The following is a 22,678-nucleotide window of genomic DNA, read 5'->3' as shown; positions in this document are numbered from 1 at the left end:
AAAAATTCCTAAATATGTATTGCTCTGAAAAATTCAAGTGAAAAAAACAAAACAAAGCATAATAAATCTGCATTAACAATCTATGCTGAGAAATTAAATAACATTAAAAATGAAAGCAATTGTAAAAACAGGGCCTTCACCTGTGACAATAAAGTCTTTAGAGAAAGAAGACGTCCTTGACTGGCTGCCTCATGCAGAGGTGAGCGATCTGCCCAAGAACCTATACAACAAGAACATTTATTGAATAAGCCATATGAATTAGAAGGGTTTGGAATGCACAGAGCAAAGCAGAAAATATGATGCACAGAATGAAGTCAAATGTTCTATGAAATTAATTTTTCCTCTTTAGAGACTCAAATGATCAGTTTCTAAACAAGAAACTGTAAACCTCTCTAATAAATCATTATGTGGTCCACAGAACAATATACTGAGATATTGATATCATTAATCTGATTTAATAAATTCATTAATTACCATATTCCACTTCTATTTTTGCATTGTTCATTTTTAATACACATAATAAAACTTTGTGGCTGGAATATAGGCATTATTTTAATTTAAACTAGGTGTAAAGCTGCCTGAAGAAGTCACAAAGAAGCTAGTGTATATGAAAAGCAATGTGGAAATCTTTATGTATGGTGAGATTAATTTGAAGCTACTACACAAGTGCAAGGAGAGAAATACAGTGAGAATCAAAGTAAAAGAATTACTATAGTAGAAATAAGATATAAAGTCTACATTCTCATTCCATAAACTATTAGGCCTCAAAATAATTAGATATGTTTACTGTAAAGGTTTGGCCGTTATTTTATTTATTACTCCCAAAAGAGAAAGGTGACAAAAAGTAGTAACCCAACAACAACCCTGCATTCACACACATAACCCTCCATAACTCCCAACCCAGGTTCCAGAGACATCCTGAAGCTCTTGCTGAAGGACCTGCTCTAGAGGACTGCACACTAACAGGTCCCTTCTAGCCAGCCAAGGCTGCAGGCAGAGCTGATACCAACTTATGGCAGGAATTTTGAAAATCCAGTTTTGAGAGGCTGTGCAAGGAAGGAACATCTTCAAAATTATTATGAATTATCAGTATTTATTCCTCTAAGAACAAAATTGCTAGAACTGTAAAATACTAATACAAATCAGTGAGTTATATCAAGCTGCCCAAAATTCCTGAAGAAATGTAGAGAGAATTAGCCTGGAATGATGAACTTGTAACATTGGCAGATGACCCTTCCATATGTACAGGTTTGACTGCCATGGACAGGGAGTGCCTACAGAGCCAGCCACTGCATTTACTGACCACACAGTGAACCTGAAATGGGAAAGCTGTTGCTCAATCCCTGGCAGTCATCAGCCTCAGCTCTAAGATAACTACACCCCAGAAATAGCCCCTCTTTCTGTTTCCATTGGACTCCTTCTGTCCACTAGCCTGTTTCAGAAAGTACACTTTTGTTTATCATAAACAACCTCCTCAAATCACATTAAGAATGATGAAAAGGTTAAGGCTGCTCAACCTGAAAAGAATTTAGGGCCTAGTTAAAAACATATTAAATAGTGAACAATAGGAAATGCAGATAAAACCTCCATTTTCCTACTGGTGTTAGTGAATGAGACTAAAACTTACACAGACATATGACTGGAAAACATAGTGCACTTTGTGACTCAGCACTACTGAATACTACTGAGATCAAAAACTTGGCAAAACAAAAGCAAAGATGATTATTTAAATTATCATAAGACTACATAAAGCTGATCACAGAAGTTTAAAAATATGAGAATAAGGTTTTATAAACTTGATTTTAAAAAAGCAATGAGATTTCTATTATGTCAGAGTATCCCTGTATGTGTGAAGCTCCTTAAACTCTTTCATCTATGGCAGTAGATGGGCTATTGGCAAGATCCAGCTTCCAATATTCTGTCAGAATTATTTGGACTAAACTCTGGTCATCTGTGTGTGCATGTACATACACATGCACACACATTATTCCCTGTACTTTTAATTTCAGGTTAATTTAATTTACTGTTTTGAAATTCTTATTGATAGTCCAAATTAAAAAAAGAAAAAAAGAAACCAAATCAAACAAAAAAAATAAAGCAAAAAACAAAAAAAATTCCACAAAAACAAAACAAACAAATAAACAAAACAAAACCAAAAAAACCCACGACAAACAAAAATAAAACTTAAAAAAACACACACAAAGTGATCGAGATTTTAAGGGTTATTATACATTAAAAAAAACTTAGGCTCAGAAACCTTAAAGTGACCTCATTTTGACAAATCATTGGTATTTTCTTTTCATACCAATAAGCTCAGATAGATTTATTGTACTATGGTTTGGATGTGTGTAATCACTATGAGTATTTCTATCAATGTTTTTCTTCTTGTGCAGTAGTATCTGAATGAGCACTCGAGTTGTTCTAATTCAAATTAATCAGATCCATTCAGTTCTCCTGCTGGCTGTGCAAAAAATTCCTCACATTTAAATCTGTATTTAGAGGTTGCTTTTTGTATTTTGTCCCCCTGTCTATATAGATGAGAATGTCTCTCTCTTGACAGTTTATCCTACTCAATGGAAAGAAAGAAAAAAAATACACTTAACTGATTATATGGAAAATCATCTTATAAAATCATAGGAGTTATCAAGTTTTATGCCCATTAAATACACTTACATTTCAGACATTTTTGTAGCCATATATAAACACAATAAAGATGCAGGTAGCATCTGAAAGCAGTGACATTTCATGATCAAATGATGCCAGATCCTGTTGTTAAGCTCTGGTTTGCACCTAGACCCACTTTATATCCCTATCTTCAGGCAGAGACATTCAGCAGCCAGCTGTTTCTGATAAATCCATAAAATGCAAAATATTTGTATCATCTCTACAAATAAAATCTAAAAACGAAATATTGCATAACTATTTTGTGCCAACCAAGTTTGGAAAAGAAAATTCACATTCCAACTAATTTGTTGATATACATGGTAATTCATCATTAAATACCACAGGGACAAGAATATGTTCAACATAAATATTTACCAAAAAAAAAAAAAAAAAAAATCAAGAGTGTTCTTAAATTCTTTGCCTACAAACTACAATGTCTCTTACTTAGAAGTCACTAGCAAAAATATAAACAGGGATGCTTTCATTCATTGATTGCAACAGCACTATTAGCAAACATGGTCTATTCCAAAATTCATAATGCATTGATTCCCAACTGAACTTGTCTCTGACCATGCTGAATATGAAGTATCTCTATATACAGAAGCCACATTAGTTGTAAGTTCTCTGATGTATAGTTTACCAGAAGGGCAAACTATTACAAAGCATCATTGCTTTGCAAGCATTAACAAGAAGGAATAAATATATTCACTGCATTAACAGGTAAAGTTAAAAAAATTACAAATTATTATACAATACCTAAATCTCCATCTCCCCATGGCACTTCCAGCCAATTGCAATTATAAATCCTACTCATTTCTTTCAATCTGGAAAATAAAAAAAAATTAAAATAATAATAAAACCCCCCCTGCTCTTGCTAGTTGGACCTCTTCTTAAAACACTCCAGCTATGTTTGGAAGATCAGAAGCTCCCTGAAATAGGAACTTTCAGCCTTCAGTAAACACTTTGAATACATGACTGTGTACAAGTTGTCAGTTTCTTATGGTAAAGGACTGCTGCCCTTTTATGTCAATTTTTCACATTTCTTTCTTTAACATAACAACTTCTCAAAGGGCCAGTATCTGTGCATTGGCTTTCCAAGACAGATTAACCGGAATTTCAACACAAGAGAAATTCACAGTGAAATCAAGAGAATCTTGACATGAATAAACTGCAGGACAAACTCCTTTTTTAACCTCATGCAAAGAGGTACAGTTTTGTATCCTCAAAAATTGGTATATAGATTTTAAGGGAAGCATTGCCAAATGTCCCTATGTTATTTTACTACTTACTCATAATATATCAAGAAAACAATAGGAAAGATATTCTGAACATGTTTCAAATGCTGTTTGAGCTGTACCTGAACTGTGATTTTCTCTTAGTAGTTCACTATTCCTTCAATTATGTTCTAAAATATTCTTTGGTTGTTGAATTGGGGCGTTGATAGCTATTCTCAGCAGTGAAAATGTCCAAAAATAGGGATTTGCAATTCTGACTGATTCATATCTAAGTCACTAACATTCTTTTCTTCACAGTGCTCTACAGACTTCACTCCTTTACATCTACCTGCAATGATCTATAAGCCATTCCTGCAATTATAATGATAATAACAAAATACTAAGTAAAAATATTTTCACAAGTCTTTGCCTCCAGTCATGTCATTCCTTTTGTATTTATTTCTAAAAATTTGTGATGTCTCAAAAAAATCCCAAAAAACCAACAAAACAACCACCCCCTACTCAGTATAAAAAGTACATTAAAGGTTAGATTTTCAAAAGGAGGACTGCAATGAATGAAGTTCTTCTCACTGACTTCATTGGGAGAGCATTTATACCAGAACTCAGCACTTTAAAAAATTACTGCTCTATGGCTAAATAGATCTAGCCCCAGTCGTCAGAAGCAGCACTATCATCAAAGCAGAACTGAAAACAGAAGCCTGATACAGCTCATTACTGGGAGATGAGAAACACAGAGCATTTGGAAAGCGCTGTAGCTAATATTTATTTCTGTAAAACCAACAAATACTATGTATTAAGACCAGCAGTGTTAACTTTTATTTCTTAAGATATATCCTGAGTGCTTCAGCTTCTGGCAACTGAAGCAAAAGACAGAATCAATAACTAAAGAAAAAAACTCTGCAACATCAGAGTCCCAAGATCAACAGAATCGCTTCACCCCAGTGGTTGAAAGTGTCTGATATTTTGAATATCTAATTACATTCGAAGAGATTTTTACTGTGGCACTACAAAATTGCTCATTTGTCTAAATCCCTTGTAGGATAAAGAAGCATGTCAGCTACTTAATTGATATTTGATGTTGAAAACTATTGAAAAAACCTTTCAATTAAGGATTTAAACTTTAAGAAATACATCTGTGATGCTTAACTACCATGATTAGACATGACCAGAAAAACAGAAGCCACTTTTTTTTTTTAATAAGTTTAAACAGTCAACACTGAAGAATTCCAAGAGAATCAGAATTTAGGCTAGAGGTTATTAAAATACGTCTGAAAAAGAAGATGTAGTTCAAGTGGCATTTACATGTCATTTCAATATTTCAAATACTCTGAAAATTCTCTAACTATATAACTAAATGTAGACATATGTGTGTGTGTATATATGTATATATAAATGCATACAAACAATGAAAACTTGATTGGTTCCAACCAGTATACTTTCCAATGTTTACCATAACGTAGACTTTCACAATCTGGGGGCTTCGTTCCAAGTGCAAATGCTAACAATTTCCTATTCCTAAAAACCATACAAAGCAAATTGTCTTCCCCACACAGTTCTGTCTCTAATGCAGCTGCACCACATGACTAGACATTAGCTTTGCCATCACAGTGTTGCATTCAGTGAATGAGTTCAAATTTTATTCTATCACCATATCTAGCAGAATCTCTTTATGACATGTAATCCAAACTAAAAATTCACTATAACATTGTTAATTTTTTACTGCCTTTTTCATGGTATTGTCCCAATAACAAAAGAATACTTCAACTCCCCTGCTGAACCTGTATCAGAACATCATCCATTCATACTATTTTAAAACTAAGGAACCAAAAGACAGTTTTGATGCTTGAATTATAAAAGCGTTTTAACAGCTTATTTTCTGAGTTCTTAAACATTAGAGTGCACACTAAAAGCACAGTTTAATTATGGTTATGAGAGCTCTGAGCTTCTGAAATTTCAGCTTTAGATAATAACAACCATGATCAACCAAAAAACTTTTACATTAGATGATTGGTCTTTAAACACATAGCTGCCAAAGCAAAGACAAGAATGGAATTTACTTTTAGGGACATTAAAGCGTTAACCCCTCTCCCTACCATTTGCTGCATGCCTTTTAACCTTTGCAACAAACAGAAAAACACAGGGTATGCTTTTTTCTAAGTCTAAATCTAATGCATTCTCAGAACATCATTCACGTTGCACAGCTAAGGAGGCTGGGGTTTTGTGGAAGAGCACAGCATGTGACCGTGCTGTCAAATACTGGGGTATAATGCCCTGAGTGGTCAAATCAGTGTGGCACATTTTGAGTGTTTGGCATTTCACTTTAGCACTGCACTTTTCACACAGAAACACGAGCCACTTGAACTCTATAAAAAAGCCTAGAATAACACAACAGCGATTTCCAAGCACAGCTTGCTTGGTTCCCAGCAGAAGCAGCATTATGCTGTGTGAAGATGACAATGACAATGGTAGGAGCAGCAGCAGTCCTGCTGGCTCTGCACTTGGCCTTGCACATATGGGAAGGAGTGTGTCAGGCCCTTTTTGTGTCACATGAAAGCACAGCCACAGCTCCACGTCCATTGCTCATGCACAGGTTGTTTTTTCCATCTTCTTGAGGCACCAACAACTGTCTGGATATTGCAAAGTCTGTGTGCCCTAGCTAGAATGCCAAGATGTAAAATCACATAAATCTCCAAATTCAGTCATCTATTAGATCCACATCAGATTTGACTCGAGTAGGAGGAGCAGCTGATAATATTCCTTGGCTGTTACTATTTGCTTGGACAAGTCACTAAAACAAAGTAAGGGTTTCTCAGTCCTCATCCCAAATAGAAGGTGACAGAAAAGGCATATTAGACATTCTGAGCTGAGTTCAGACTATAAAGACTTAAGTCTGGAATAATTTTGCTCCTCAAACACAGTCTCAGTCTTAATCCAGAGTACAAACAATTTTTCCCAAACTGTGCTGAGAGTTCACTGCATTTTCCCAGACTGCCAGAGAGTGAATTCAGCACAGAGCTTAATCCCAAATCTTATAAACAGCAAACAACTGTGCAGCAAAGCTGGGTCCAGTGTGTGATTTTTGTCACATCCATGAGATTTTGGAATTGTGGCCCCTCAAGCCAGTAGGCTGAAGGCCTTTTCCCATTTTGACTCTATCCTTTCACCCTTCTATCCAATCTTACGATATATTCCAGCCTCTGCATCACTTTCAGTCCATTTTCCAATCTGCCTGTTTAATTACAGACTGCAATGCAGCATGACTTTCTCTTCCTGTGCTCTGCAAGGCTGCCTGCAGAGCCAAGTCAGATTTGGATACCTCCATGGATGAAATAGAGAGGAAGGAAAAAAGGCATCCTTCAGACTTGACAAAATATATATTCATTATTCAAGTGAACTGCAACAATCAGAAGCCTTAAGTGCAACAGAAGTCTCTCAGTACTAGTCTATCAATAAATGTATATTCCAGTATGGCAATCACCAAGAGGCTCTAAGTAGCTAGGCCCCATTAAGATGGATCATTCAGAAAATTTTAGTTTCCATATTTTACTTAGATTATGAAAATTTCAAAAATAGACCAATTGTGGCTATGTAAGAGTAGCAAGAGAACCTAACCTTCAACCATATAATGGAGTGCTAGTACTAACACTGATAAACTTTTGTGAAATTTCTTTTTAGCTGAGGGATACTGTCCGAGTTTTTTGGAAACCACTGACCTAACAAGCCAAAATGGCCATAAATAAAATTTTCTTTAGGTCAGGAAATCTTAGCCCAAACAGTGAAAAACATGAGGGCAAAGGATGCTCTGCGTATTAAAACCAATGAATAAATGTAACCATACAGTATCATTGCATTCAAATGGTTACTTGGAAGATAAGGAAACTGGTTCTTAAATTCTTGAATATTGCTTAGTTCTAAAACTGCAATAATGGAAATCATCGAGGTATTTTAAGAATAACTCTGGTTTCTATAACATATAGCTATATTTTACATGGTAGATTCATAGTTCCTTTATGCACAACATATGAACTCACTCCTGTCTACTCCTTTCATTGACTATTTTAACATTTCCAGTTTTTAATTTTATATCATATTATCATGAATTTCAAGTCTGACTTCCTTAATTTCTTTTTTGTTTCACTCTAAACCTTATGATATCATCAACATCAAATGGAATTATGATCAGTCTTTCTGATCTCTTAAGACCCTTGCAATTATTCAAAACTCCCTTTCACACACTTGGACTATGAAAGAAATATACAGGAAAACATGGCACAGGCAATAGGAGTCCTAAACACTTCTAACAGAGTTCATTTCTCATTGCTGAAAATGTCAGTGTTCAGCAACTTAAATACCTCCTAAGTACTTCTCTATGCCAAGCCTTATAATTATGTATCTGTCTTTAGTATCTTAGTACAGGACAATAATTCTGTCACCTGTGTTCCTCTGTTGCCTCCTATTTCAGCTATCTATAGACTCCTCACACATAAAGTTATATGTAAAGTTTACTCCTCCCCCTCCTTTCATCCCCTGGTTCCCCATAGTAAATAATTAACCTTCAGTATCCAGTTACCTTGTGACAGGACAGCAAAAGTCAGGGTAAGTCAAGCCTTAAACACTTGCATAAAACAAATAGGGCAGATAAACAAGAAATGGTATTTTAGATCAGCTGATAAAAGCGCAGAAAGATCGAAAATAGCCTCAGTACCCTTGTGTTAACCCATGCAAGACAATAAAGTGCCACTAACACAAGCATGCATTTACATTACAGCTAGGAAAAAAACCCAAAAATCAGTTTTATAGCTAGACCAACATAAACTGGGTCAGCTCAGCATATTTCAGTACCCGGTTTCTGCAATGGCTGCTGTACTAACCTTGGCTGGTCAGAATACCCCAGCTAGCTTTCCGTTTTGCAGGACACTCCCCTACACTTTCTAGGCGTCTTTTGGGGAGATTCTGGCTCCTCTGAACAGCAGTGTTTGTTGTCATGATTTGTTTCTCGAGGAAAGCCTGTCTGTCATTGGTGCAGGTACTCTGGTCTGACGAACATCCACAAATGATTTCTACTACCTTTTTGTCGCTTTTTCACAAAGGATCTTGCTGTACTTACTGTAGAATGGCTACAACACTGAAATCCATTCAGTAACATTTACTAGCTTGGACTAGTGACTACAGAGTGGGGGAAGGGAAGGACTGCTCCAGCATTTTCTATTTTTAAAACAGAGAAAGAATCAGCTTAGCTACAGCATGAGTCTTAACTATTTACACGATTTAAATGGAAAGAAGGTGTTAATTTTTAATCATTTAACACAAAAAAGAAACAGATTTTTAAAACATAAGAATTCAAATATTTTGCTGCTTGAATACTAAGCAGCTTAAAACAGAAAACCAAAATTATTTTATCAGAATGGAAATTTTTTTAGTAATAGTAACAACAATTATTACTGGATCAGGTTTTACTCATATGTAATGTGCAGCTAAGATTGATTTTAGAACTCAGGAGAATCCATGAAACTATGAAACAATCCTGGTTTATTGTGGTTTGTTTCTTGTTTGTTTTTAAATAGGGGGCAAGTTATCCTACAAATGTAAACAGAAACTAAGTCCTGAATAAAAGTATGTTTTGACTAAAAAAAAAATTATTTCCAAAGTCTGATCCTGTTATGAAAGTAAGGCTGTAGTCTTGTCAGAAGAAGCACAGATCAATATTTTTTAAAAATAGTAATGAAACCAACCAAAGAGTGCTAAAATTCCTAGTTCATTACTATGCATCAGGCTGATACTATACAACAGAAATCTGCAGAGAGAAGCAATCCATGACAAAATTCCATCATTGTTCAAGACAGTGATTTCTCTGTAATGATAACATGCTAAAATTTCACCTTTACCTCCCTGGCATTTCCTTGCAGTATTTCCTCATTATGGTCTTCTACAGATATATAAACTAGCCACTTGTAAATTTTTAACAAGTAAAGTTCACTAATACTATTCTTTTAAGGTACCAGACAAAACTTAATCTCTAAAATTCTGAAATAATGCTCGAATATTTAATGAAATTTTCTGTATCCCTCTCGGTTTTCTTTAGGAGAAAATCAGAGGCAAGATTATAGTTAGATAGGGTGAGAGGAAGAAGAAAAAGCAGCTGCAAATTTTACTTTGAAATTACAGCACATGAGAACTGTCTTACTTGGAATAGTGCTGCACCCTTTACAGAACAGAAGCAGGTGGGCTACTGCTCTTCTCACAAGACAGAACAAACCAGCACTCTCACAGACATTAGGCTGCTTTCAGACAAGTGTTTTCCTCAGGTTTTATCTGGCTGAATGAATCAGAAATCTCCCAGACTGAAATAAACACTTCAACATACCCAGCAATCAGACTCTAAATGTAAATCTGAAACAGAGCTTTCACAAAAGGGAAAATGATAAATGGGACGTTATATCAGTTTTATACTAGAATTATGTGTTTCTTTGTAGTGCTTTCTTCCAAGTAAATAAATACTGGAAGAGGAATTAACAGGAAAGCAAACTAGGGATGTGTACATATGTGCCTGTGCAGGAAGATACCAGCATTATTCTCCTGTGAGAAAAAAACACTGATGGGTTTTGTACTTGCTATGGCTCTGAGGCTCATCTCAGTTTTAAATTTCAATTTGGAATGGAATTCCAGGACTCTCGGGAGAAGGTGGTGAGGATCAGGATCAAGCAAAGCATCTGGGACTGCAAAGCAGGAATTGACAGTGGTCTGGCAAGAAAAAAATCTACATTTTTTTGTAGGAGTTTTGTGGGTGAGACTGTCAGCTGAGAATGAATCCGTGTCTTTCTACAGGAGTGGTATAAACCTGGAATTACTTCATACAAATGCTTTCCACATTTATTCCAGCCTCTGTTCTCTCTCAGCAGTCTGAGAGGGGTGACTGGCAGGAGCAAGGAAACCAGCAGGTACACAGACAGCTGCCATGGCTTCAAAGAGGCAGAGCCCCACAGGAGTCAGCATCACCTGCTCTCTTGTGCAGACAGCTGCACAGGAAGCAATGAGCTGCCAATGCACTTAGACCACCCCCAGAACCCTCCACCTTCAAAGCATGCCTTATAGGAAAAGTATCTCTATTACACAGGGATATTCCATAGATGCTTTGGGTAATTCACTGAGTTACTTTGAATACTCTGGGAGACATTAAAAAAAAGCATTTCTGTGCTTTAAAGAAGGCAAAGCTTATCCAGTTAAGGACTCTAGAAGGAAGTTTTAACTAAATTCTGCTAGGCCCAACCATTCAACCTCCAGGCAAAAACCATTAGAAAGTCTTATTAAAACAGTTTACAAATACAAGATTTTTTTAAAAAAAAAAGCTAAAACGCATAAAAAATCATCTGAAATTATGTTAAAAATATACTAGAGATGAGGAAATGAACATGGTTAAAACCATGGAGTAAGGCTGAAGACTGTGCTGTTTTGCTTCCATCTCTGACACGGAATTGCTGCGTGATGTTTCTCATGTCAACTGTCTGTGCCCTGGACTACATTAGCTACAGAATAAAAATCAGTATCCTTCAACTTCATTAGGTAATAAAACTATTAACATTCAAAATTACAAAAATACTTAGGCTTAGTCCTGAGATTCTGTTCTTCAGATTTTTCTCTATAGAAGACATTCAAACACTTCCAAAACCTGCCAGAAAACCTTTAACAGAAGTCTAAGTAGGTGTCCAAGCTTTTAAAAAATATAGTTGACCATTATTCTTCCTGACTTGGAAAACAAGCAATTAGCATTTAGATTACAGACACTCATGGAAGCAATGCAGTTACCTTCAAAAAGCAGCCAGGGGAAGAGGCAGATGCTACAATCTGAGAGTAAGGATGGGTTTGGAATTCTGACCTAATTTAGCATACAAGCTTTAAACAAGCACTATGTTATGTTTCATTAATAATTAGTTCTGTTCAAATTTATAACCCAAAGGAAGTAGTGTTAAAGGAAACTTTAAAAATCTTTTTATTCCAGATTTTTGTAAAAGGAAATGTCAGGAAAGTTTCAAGATTTCCATGTCTGCACATAGTTCTGAGTTTAAAGGGGCAGCAGTTCTTAACAGGTGGGAATGAAAAGAGAAGTAAATTTTTTTCCTCCCTTTCAGCAGGGAACTCACTCTATTTTCAAGACTATTTTTAAGGCAATAGAGATGCAACTGTGGTAACACACCAAAAAAGTGTTAATAAAACCAACAATACCCAAAATCTCCTTGATCTTTCAACACATGATGGCAGTCGAATGCATTACAGTCCAAATTTCTATAACAATAATTTATCTTAGGAAAAATTGCACAAAATTGCACCATTTTCAAATGTCACAGATCAGTATTTTGTGTGCAACCATCTCAAACCAGCAAACTGATGAGCCTCGTTGCTTCCCAAACTGTTCCATACTTTCAGGTTACTCTGCTTTCATGGCCAGGCTTATTATGGGGTCACAGTGACTGCATGGAACCTGCCACACTAAATTCTGGAACAGGACTAGAAACTGACTCTTCCTGCTCATGTGATCCACACCCTGCAACCATGAAGCTGAAATGACAGACAGGATCCCTGTGGCTCAGTGCCAGTACCCCAGAAGTGACCTGTCATTTGACATTGTCAAAAATGAACCAGAGGAAATCTTGAACATTCTTCCCTGTAGGAGAAGCCAAGATGAAGCAAATTTTAGGAAGGATTGAGGAACTCTGGTTACTGACAAAAACAGCATCCTACAAGGCCACAGTGTTACATTCTGCAGTGCCAGCTCAACGCCACAGAACATAAATGCACCAGAAAAGTACAGGGATAAAGCTCTAGGGGCAGGAACAACTTTACATTTGTTTATTAAATAGATTCTTGCATCAAGCCCTACTTCATGGCAAGTATGATGGTGATATAAGTCATTAACAGGCAACCAGAAGCTTAGGCCTTATCCAGGTCAGCAACCAGTCCTCTTGACAAATACCAACAGATAGGTAGATAATGCTTTAATGGTCACTACTTGGTTAAGCATAAAACAACATTTCTTTACACCATTATAAGCACTAAAAAAGTCTATTACATACTCTTAATACAATCTCATCACTGTCTCTTAGCTGGAAATCCAAATCAGCAGCAGAGTAGTAGTAGCAGTAGTAATAGATGATGATGGTGTTAGCAACAGCATGGCTGGCTGGCTAGTAATTTTCTACCTCCTCTCCTGAGATTTCTACAGTTGTTACACCTTGTGTCCTTGGATGCTGGGGATCATAACTGAAGGTTATTTAAACTTCTGATATGACAAAGGCTTCATCTCAGGCCTACCAGAAGTCAAATACAGAACAATGACACATTTATTACATTTCTTGGCTGGTTTGCAATGTGTACCTGTCAGACTCTTCATGCAGACAAGGCAGCAGAGACACAGAATACTTGCTGATATGTAAACTAAACTAAATCACAGAAGTCAGGGGGCAGAACCTAAGCAAATCAGTTAGCAAGCAGGCCTGAGCTTAAGATTCTGACAGAAAGACAGACACAGGCATGAAACCAGGAGCCAGCACAGGAGTGGAAAAGGGCACCTCGGAGAGAATCTTCAGTCAATTACACTGAAAGAGCAGCCATAAAGAGAGAGAGCATATCTATTGCCAGAAAGACTCCAGACATGGCAGAGAGTAACATCCAGTAGTGCAACAGATGCAGCATGCCACAAAGGATTTATGGCCAACCAGCCAGCATTGCTGCAGTCATGAGCAGAGCTCAGCACTTAGGCACGCTATGCAATTCCCCCCAAGCCATCCTCATCTAACTGGCACAAGTTCACTCGCTGTTTGCCTGCATTGCAAGTGTTTGAGAACATTCCCTACAAGAGAGGAATGTGAATAGCAAAACCCTGGCCATAAGCATCCAAGGGCTGAAGGAAGGAACACCACCTTTAGGGAGCCATGCTATTTTGGTCTTCCCCTGTTGCCTTATGCCCCACCAATGCAAGAAAGACCAGTGCAGATGGTACAACTGAGCTTGCCCGAAGCCAATACTGCAGTTTTCTGCATATTTTCTTTAACACCAGTTCTCTTTAAAGCCTTGCAGATTGCTCCAGGACTGCCTTTCAGTCTTATTGCTATGCCCCTTTAAAACCCCAGGTTTAAGCTACATCAGACTTCTTAATGTTAGTTTTGTACTTATATTATTTCATAAGCTTACTATTCATTTCACACAGAAAAATACAGAAATTAATTGATGAATTGATGTGAGTTTAGAGTGTACACTCCAAGCAAACAGATGGGACCTAGGCTGGTGACAAGGCAAAGTCCATATTCATAAAAAAATACATTTCAAGGAGGCACACCTGAATGAAACCAAAAAATGCAGTTGGTCGACCCCAAGGAAGTCCTGACATACACAGAAGAGTAAAAAAAACCCACAAACAAATCCACATGACAGGCTGTATCAGTTTCTTTCAGGGAGGCAAGCATACAAATAGGCTCTAGCATATATATTCACAAAAAGTTTCTGCGGCTTCAGAAATTTTCTTTAAGATGAGTAACGTAAAAAATGAAAAATTTGAATTAAAAGTAATGTGCTTGCCAACAGATGTTCTTGCTTTTTGTTGCTGCGAATAAGTAAGGGCTCTGGCCATGCCGATTTAGTTGCATCATATAACTCTGAGCAAAACCTCTTTAAGTTAGAATATGTTCTTCAAAAAAGAATGTTCTGGTATTTGTCTAATATGTGGTGCCATTTTCTTCCTTCAAAGAATGTGTCTTATTTGCTTTTTCTTGAAGTATGACTCTTTGGCAGTCATTTGTCATACTAGGCAAAGTTATTTGGCATACAAGAGAAAGTGATGAGCTCCATCAAAAAAGCCCCCCCTTCTAAACTTTCAAAAAAGAATATTCACACTATCTTAAGCATTTTTATACCATTAGTGTACGTGCTTCAAATGAAAAACAAATGCTAAATGTGGTGCCTTACACCAAGTGGTATGGTGAATAGGTATGCCCTACAATATTCCTATCATTGCTGAATGAATCTCTATTGTATCCAGGAAGCTAAGAGAGGTCTTGTATGGCTTTTATTAATAGAACTGTGATCTCTGTGGAATGCAAGTTGAGAAAATGCCTCATGCCTATCTTCCCTACCTAACAACTGTTGCTGAGTGGCATTATCAATTGCAACTTGTTAGGATAAAATAAATATGAAAACTTTGCTCTAATCATTCACTACAAGCCTTCCAAACAGTAGATCTCTGATAGTGAAATACAGCATTATTGCCTATTTATGAGCTGCATTTTAAGGACAAGTATCTTGGGACTACCCAAGTAGTTCTCAGTGTACAAGAAAAAAAGGAAACAGAAAACTTCACAGTATTTAGCAGTCTCTGGATGGAGACTCCAGTAGACTGAACTACCACAATCCTGTCAATGGCTTAATTTAGCCTAACTAGTGTACTGAGCTTTCCTACCATGCCTGACCAAGGCAGATATAGCAAAGATGGGTAGCTCAAAAGTTGCTATGGTTATTCAAGAGTAGACTTTTTTAAAGTTAGAAGAAATCAGGGCATATTCAGCTCTCCTGTTCTGAAAAAACAGTATGTATTTTAAGACGCATACTATAAACACAATTTCTGCTTTCAAATAACTTTAACTTATACACTTAGGGATAAAGTGAAATTATATACAACTTTTTGTGAAGAGAGGTGACATCATTAAAAACCAGGATATTTAAGACAAATCATTTTACATTCTCAGAGCTACTTAGCTTATTTATCAGACCCCAGGTATGTATATATGTACATGACTAGATGTTTGTTGTTTATGCTACATTAACCTCTGCAATTTTTTTTTTCATAAGAAGGCTACTCTCTATCACTTTCTGCTTGTAGCTAAATACGTTTTTACAACTACTGAGTATCAGGTTTATTTTTGATAAAATAGACACCTTCTGCCTTATAAAAAGTTTATGACTGGGAACTGTGCCTTCTTCTATAAAGTTATCTGTAGTAACAAATATAGGGTCTTTCATACAAACCAAGATATTACCAGTATTTCTTGGCAGAGTTTATATCTTACAGACTCAAAACACTGATACTTGATTAATTCTTTAGATTTGATACACAAACTTTGAAATCACCTCATACCACAGCACTATTACCTCATCCCAAAGCAACTAAACTATAAAACTCCACTGAACCTCCAACCCAGTGCTCCTATACACACTTTCATGATATGACCAGTTATTTGGTATAGTAGGAAGAATCTAAAAGCTGCTTTTGACTCTCCAGTGTTCATCCAGCAACAGCTGTACAAAAGGCTGAGTTATTAACTCTTCATAGATCTGGAAATACCATGACAGAAGAAATGTTACTGTGCAGATCACTGTCATTACACATAGTTTGCTAAGGAGCTAAATATACCCAAAGCTAATTTTCAAATTAGTTAATTCTTGTTTATCAATTTGTAGGGCACAGAATTTTAAAATGGAACAAACATATACTTGCTATGACTTTATGAATTAAGAAAGAAATTAATAAAATGTTGACTTTTGCAAAGTTTCAAATGCAATGAATGTGTAAATGCTCATTTTAACACAATAGGTAAAGAAACACTAGGCACCATAACATATTTCCAACACAGTTCTGGTCCCTGACTGCAAAGCATTTGGCTCCAAACAACTAATCAGTCACTTTCAAATCAATGGGGCAAGCGTATATGAGTAAGTGTTTACAAAATTAGTGCCAAAGTTAAAAATAACAAAGCAAACAGCACCTTTATAATAGAATGGATCCCTTTTTAATTTAATTTTTTTATGGCACTAATACCACTGACTTCAGTCTGAAAAAAAAGAATTCAACTCTAATAACTTATTAGGACACAAGTCTTCAATTCACTTTAAGCAAACGTAAGAGACTGCAGAGTTCTGCAGAAAGCATTTAGTGCTATTCAGGCTTTTAATGTTGTGAATGATAGAATAATGTATTTATATTTATGCAAGCAGTAGATGACACTAAACTGTAGATGCTACAACTGCTCAGATGGAAACAATTTAAAACAGACAAGTAAAACGGAGAAATTGTCTGATACCAAGACAGAATGAAATCAGCTGAAGTCCAGTACGAAGTACTATACTTAGAGAGGAAAAAGCAAACATGCTATACAGTGACTTTGTCTTAACATGTGGTTTACAGGCTACAGACTCTATCCATTATACTTTACTGCTGAGGGGGCAGCATCATTCCAGGAGGTATTACATGGGGTGCCATATACATGGCACATGACATAAGTGTTCCACTTGTATACAACTAATAGCTCCCCCAGCTACACTCGTAAAGTCTCAGCTGGAGCACTCTGTTTAACATGGGAAATTAGACATCAGTAAAGATGTCTGTAAACTATATATGAACTGGCACAAGTCCAAGGGAGAGCAACTGCAGTAACTCCAGGTGCTAGAAAATAAGACTTAAAAGGACACACTAAGTTAAATACTTTTTACTTTATCCTAGAAAAGGATAAAACAGCTGAAGTAGGAAAATGCATGATAATAGTCCTTAAATTGATTACTTCTCATACACAGAGAGAAACAATCATATTTAATGTATTTAGTTTGCAGAAATAAAGATTTAGGTCAGTCTTGGGGAAGTGGGAAGCAGTATAGTGATGAGAATAGAAAAACTGCAATTGGTTGCATAAGAATGCTGCAGAAATCACTATTACTAAGCATTTTAAAAACAGGTTAGCCAAACATTTGCCAGGTAACTCATGTATATTTGATCCTAGAGCATTCAATTTACCTCTGAAGGAACCTTTCAGCTATTTCCATATTTCATCATTTCCATAAACAATTTAATGTGACTTTTAATTAGTAGAGCTTTTACATGCACATTTTTTGGTCTTAGCTGATGCTGAACAATGATGTAGTTCCTTTATTCCAATGCTGCATAAACAGTGTAATAATTTCTAATTTATTACTGTGACATTATCCAGCCATTCATATACACTTGAGATCCAGAGGATAGATGGAGTGTAGATTGCTGACCATTGAAACTGAAAATATTGCTGAAATATTAAGGAACAAAGTATGACCCGTTTCACTACTAACATTCAGCAACAAGACCACACAAAGCAGATGACACAGGCCAAGCTGTCTCCTTATATTTAATAGAGAAAAATGACAAAACAAAGCAAGTCAGCCTTGAAATGTATGATCCCTGGGTCTCAATTCCTGAACTGACCTCTATACCTGCAGTTTGACAAAAGGAGCTCCATTAAAAGACAACTGCTTTGTACCTGAAACACCCTCAATTGCACAGACTTCATAAAATAAAGACTAATTTTAACTCAAGCGGTTGATTTAGAAAGTATGAAATAATGCCTGTGCCTAGTAGCACATTATTTCCAAAGGTTCTTTTTTCTTCAAAATTATACCACTTTGTCCTAGCCAAGCCATGATAACAGCAATAAGTAATTTTCTGTTATTAAAAGCAAACCTAAAATACCAGTGCTAACAGAATTTTGAGAGCATGTAATCAGGTTAAAACTAGAAAATTAAAAGAAACATTTCCTCTAATTTGAATTACTCATTGAAACACTATAAACTTTGATTAGCTAATGATAGATGCTAGGCTAATTATCAATTTTGGTGGTTCTCCGTGTTGTTTTTTTCTGCCAAGGTTCTTCTGCTACTTGAGAAAAAACAAAGAATGAATCACTGATTAGGAGGATACTCAGTATTTTATTTTACAATGTAATGTTTCAAGCTGTTTCATGCTTCATGTTACCCACTGTACATCTTTTAGATATCACTTTTAACAGGATATTTTGTTACATGTATTATATAAAGTCTACTGAGGCATTCCTGTGTTTCACCAACACCAACAAATCAAATCCCACAACACAGTTGTGAGTTCAGACACTAGGATGCCTCCTTCCACAGACATAGAACTAAAGTATAGTAAAGATAAGATAAAATAATAATTTTGAGGTGAAATACTTGCATCCCAAAGAGCAAGGATTGCTGCTGTTAGTCACAACAAATGGATGAATAGCAGATTATGTAACACTAGCTGAACATGTGCTTACAACTGTTACAAATCCAGAAACCACCACTGCAAGCTGGACAGTGAAAAATGAAGGCACACTGATGCTGAACTGTAAAAAGTACAATTTAAACACAAAATAGTTGCATTAACTATTTTATTTTAATAATACAAGCAGAAAAGTAGAAAATCTACCATATGTTTGATCCTTCAAATCAATAAAAACTTCTGCTGCCTGACCAAAACAGTAACCTGAAGGAGTGATAGATTTTCACCTTTTGCATTGGCCAGCTACTAGAATGCTTAATAATATATTTATTTAGGGATAATAGATGAGACTTTTGACAAATGAATTACAGATTCCTGGGTTCAGCAACAGGTAACACCATAGACACTATTTTACTCTCCAGCTTGATGCACGTTATTCCTTTTCCTCCAGTTCCTCCCAAGTCTCTTCCCTTCTGTGCCCAGCTCATGTGTCAGTCTTCCCATAAGGAGCTGCCTTAGAGCTAGCCAGGAGCTCCTGGCAAAAAATTCTTGATTTCAAGTAAGGCCTTTCCCATTCTCTGCAAGTATTCCTGTCTCTGCTCTTGCTATTCTACCGTAGTGAATATATACATATATACCCACATGCTCCCACACATACATATCTGCACATACACTCACATACAAATACACACATGCACAGTAGTTCAAATGGTGTCAATTAACAGGCTCAGATGTAAAAACCCTGGGTTTCAGAGCTCATGCAGAAAACACAATGTATAAATCCATCTCAAGTAAATCTTCTGCAAAGTAAGCTAATTCCTGCTTTAGGATTTAAGCCTTTATTTCTGGATTGCAAATTTTAACACGCGCACACAAAATGTCTAGCTTTAGTCCCAACACTGAAAACTGAAAAAATATTTTTTTGAGTTTGAAACTGTTTCTGGCTGATTTGTATAGTTTCTCCCTTTACAACTGACTTGGGCTATGTCTTCACATTTGTGGTACCTAGGGATGAGGAGTAAAGACAGTAAGTGGCAAGACAAGGCTCCCTGTTCATTGGCTAACTCAGCTTGGTGCCATCCCAGAATGCAAGGAACAACAACAAAGACAAGTGGGGCAGCAGGGATCCCAAGCTGAGCAAAATCAGGGCTCAGGCATGTACCAGCATGCCACAATTTAGAACTGTTCTGTAACGCCAAAGAAGAACTGAATGAAAATGGTACCTCACTACAGGTGAGCTTGGGGCAACAGCTCTGCTAAAGTTCTACTTACACGAACAGGAAAAGGAATTTTCACAAGAGCTTTCAACCCAGTAAAATTGGAAGGGTTTCCACACACATGCCCAAAAGCTGGCCTTTTTAAGTTTCACTGAGATTCCTGATATGTGCCAAGAGACAATTTATTCAAAGTGCATGAGGACAACATCTTCTCAAAAAAATTACTATAAGAAAATTTTACCTAAATCAAGATATAATTTTCAGAAATATTTGGACTAGTTTCACGAGTGGTGCAAAATAATCATATGCCAAACATGGAAAACTTCAACTATGCATGGTAAGCTGGGGAACATTAGGAGCAATTGGGAAAATAGTCCCAGATTGGAAAGTATTTCAGCAATCTTATTTATATAGAGCCATCTTAAATATAGGCCTCCCTCCTAACAGAAAACTGGCTGTGAAATTTCAGTTTTATTCTGAACTTAATATTAATCTAAAGAAAAGAAAAATAATAATAAAAAAAAAAGCTCACATGATCTAACAACACTCCTAGAGATAATTTTTATTATACAAAACACAGCAACAACTACAGAAAAAACCCAACACTCACACATATAATTTGAAAAACTGAATGTAAATGAGGCTAGCAGATAAATAATTACATGAACAACAAAATCCCCAAACAGTAGTGATAACAGAGTATGTACAAATATACCTTGTCCTTGAGGAACTCCATAAAATTCAGCAGCTATCCTTGCTGCTTCCTTACGGTTTCCTTTCACAATGTAGAAATGACTAAGTATAGCAAGGCTGATCTTCACAAAAAGTTTAAAACAAAAAAGTGAAAGTATAGTAAAGTAGACATTGGATAACTGCTGTGCAAAAGGGCGACTTTCTTCTATGACAGTCATTGCTGCAGCAAAATCTCTGTCAGTGTTTGGGTCAGGCTCTCAAATGTGTTGATAAGATCATATGGCTCTGGCCATGCACTCTTGGGAACAACTGGTCCCGAGGAAAGAAAATATCATCTGGTCATGATGCCTGCTGCTCAAAATATGACGATTATTTATACTGTACATAGTACTGAGTTCAGTACCGCTCTCGCTAGCCCAGTGGTATTCACGTGGGACAGCAGGTTCCAGGATCCTGGATTGTACTTGTTCCACTTAAAAGGTCTGTTGCATTCCAAATTCTGCATTTCTAATTTATTTATTTACATGTTTAAAATACATTTGCAGAAGTATTATTATAAGCCCCTGGAATTCATGTACTAAACCACATAACCCAGATAATCTGTTTTTGCTAAAATATGTTCTCCTCCTGCTTAAGTACAACAGCTCTTTTCTGATATTTCATTTTATGTCAGACTAATATCTTTCCTTAAAAAACTAGAATCATATCAGTAAATAATTGACATAAACATTAATAAATAAACAGAGATTTAATATATGTCAGTTTTGGCAGTCTCTCATTATTTTGCTCAGGCTGAATGAAAGTATCTAGTATACAAAGATTTTAGCACTATACAAAAAACAGTATCAAGGCAGGTGATACGAATCAAACATCTAGATATTTTTATGCATAAGACCTGGAGCATCTAAAATTAAATTAATTAAAATGCAATGGTAAATATACAACATGGAAAATTTCTAATAGTTTTGATATGTATTTCATTGTGCTGCATCATATTATTTTAAACCTATGACATGACAGGCTTTATTTGTTGGCCAGTTTTAGACAGAAGAATCTAAATTCCTCCGATTTTTTAAGAATGAATTTGCTTTTATACCATAAAGCTATTACTCAGAGTCATCAGCAGTCACTCACAAGTTGTTCCATTAGTGTAATTGCTCAGTAAATTGCTGAGTTGCAAGATGATTCAAACTGAGGAGCTGCACGACAGAAACAGATTTCTAAGTGAACTATAATCCTAAAGAACAGAACCATGGCAGCACAAGAAAGAGTCCTGCTCTAAACTTTTATATTTCCTTCTAAATTAAAAATCAGTTTCTTGAATTATAACTTAAAATACTCTACTCAAAGTGATCCTAAACCTTTCTATTCTACACTGGACTCTCTTGTTTGGTGATTAGAAAAAAAAAAAACATTTTAGAATGTTGGCAACTGTCCATCAGAAAAAAAGGGTATGATCCAAATGTCACTGCATCCACAGATCACCCTGACTTCAATGAACAGAACAGCAGATATTAAGCACTATAATACAAAACCGTATTTCTAAAAGGAAAGTGGAAACAATAAGGCACTTCTTATCATCAGACTCTTGGAGTAATTTATTAAAGTAAGAAGCTATAATGTTTTACGGAAACTAAATTCAAATAAACCTATTTAACAAAGAAGAGACAATGATAAATGGAAATGCTCTTGGAAATAAATATCAAGATTTTTAATGGACAGGAAGTGAATTGTCCTTATCTTGTGAGAAACAGGCATTAGGTATTTTCCTTTGAAAATAATTAATCCTCTTAAATATCAATCATAACAAGAAAAGGCAATTAAAAAGGAGTTTACACTGTAAACTATATTAGTTGGTAAAAAAA

General features: G+C 36.0%; 1 protein-coding gene across 4 annotated transcripts in view; it reads right to left on the bottom strand.

Moving 5' to 3' along the window:
• Nucleotides 1-22,678, bottom strand: part of ASB5 (ankyrin repeat and SOCS box containing 5) — a 39,505-nt gene that overhangs the window by 6,712 nt on the left and 10,115 nt on the right. For 2 of the 4 annotated variants that reach the window (XM_088163580.1, XM_088163577.1), the window contains exons 2-3: nt 3,421-3,488; nt 141-220 (exon numbers count right to left, since the gene is read on the bottom strand). In XM_088163580.1, the coding sequence (XP_088019706.1) occupies nt 141-220; nt 3,421-3,478 (138 nt within the window). In that variant the 5' untranslated portion in view covers nt 3,479-3,488. Of the gene's footprint in view, nt 1-140; nt 221-3,420; nt 3,489-8,770; nt 9,071-22,678 lie in introns of those variants that run through there. The other 2 variants (XM_088163579.1, XM_088163578.1) reach the window with 2 other exon arrangements.

Source organism: Sturnus vulgaris, chromosome 4 (genome assembly GCF_052056855.1).
Source record: "Sturnus vulgaris isolate bStuVul1 chromosome 4, bStuVul1.hap1, whole genome shotgun sequence".
Taxonomy (NCBI): Eukaryota; Metazoa; Chordata; class Aves; order Passeriformes; family Sturnidae; genus Sturnus; species Sturnus vulgaris.
The sequence above is the reverse complement of the archived record's forward strand: the minus strand, read 5'-3'. Positions and strand labels throughout refer to the sequence as shown.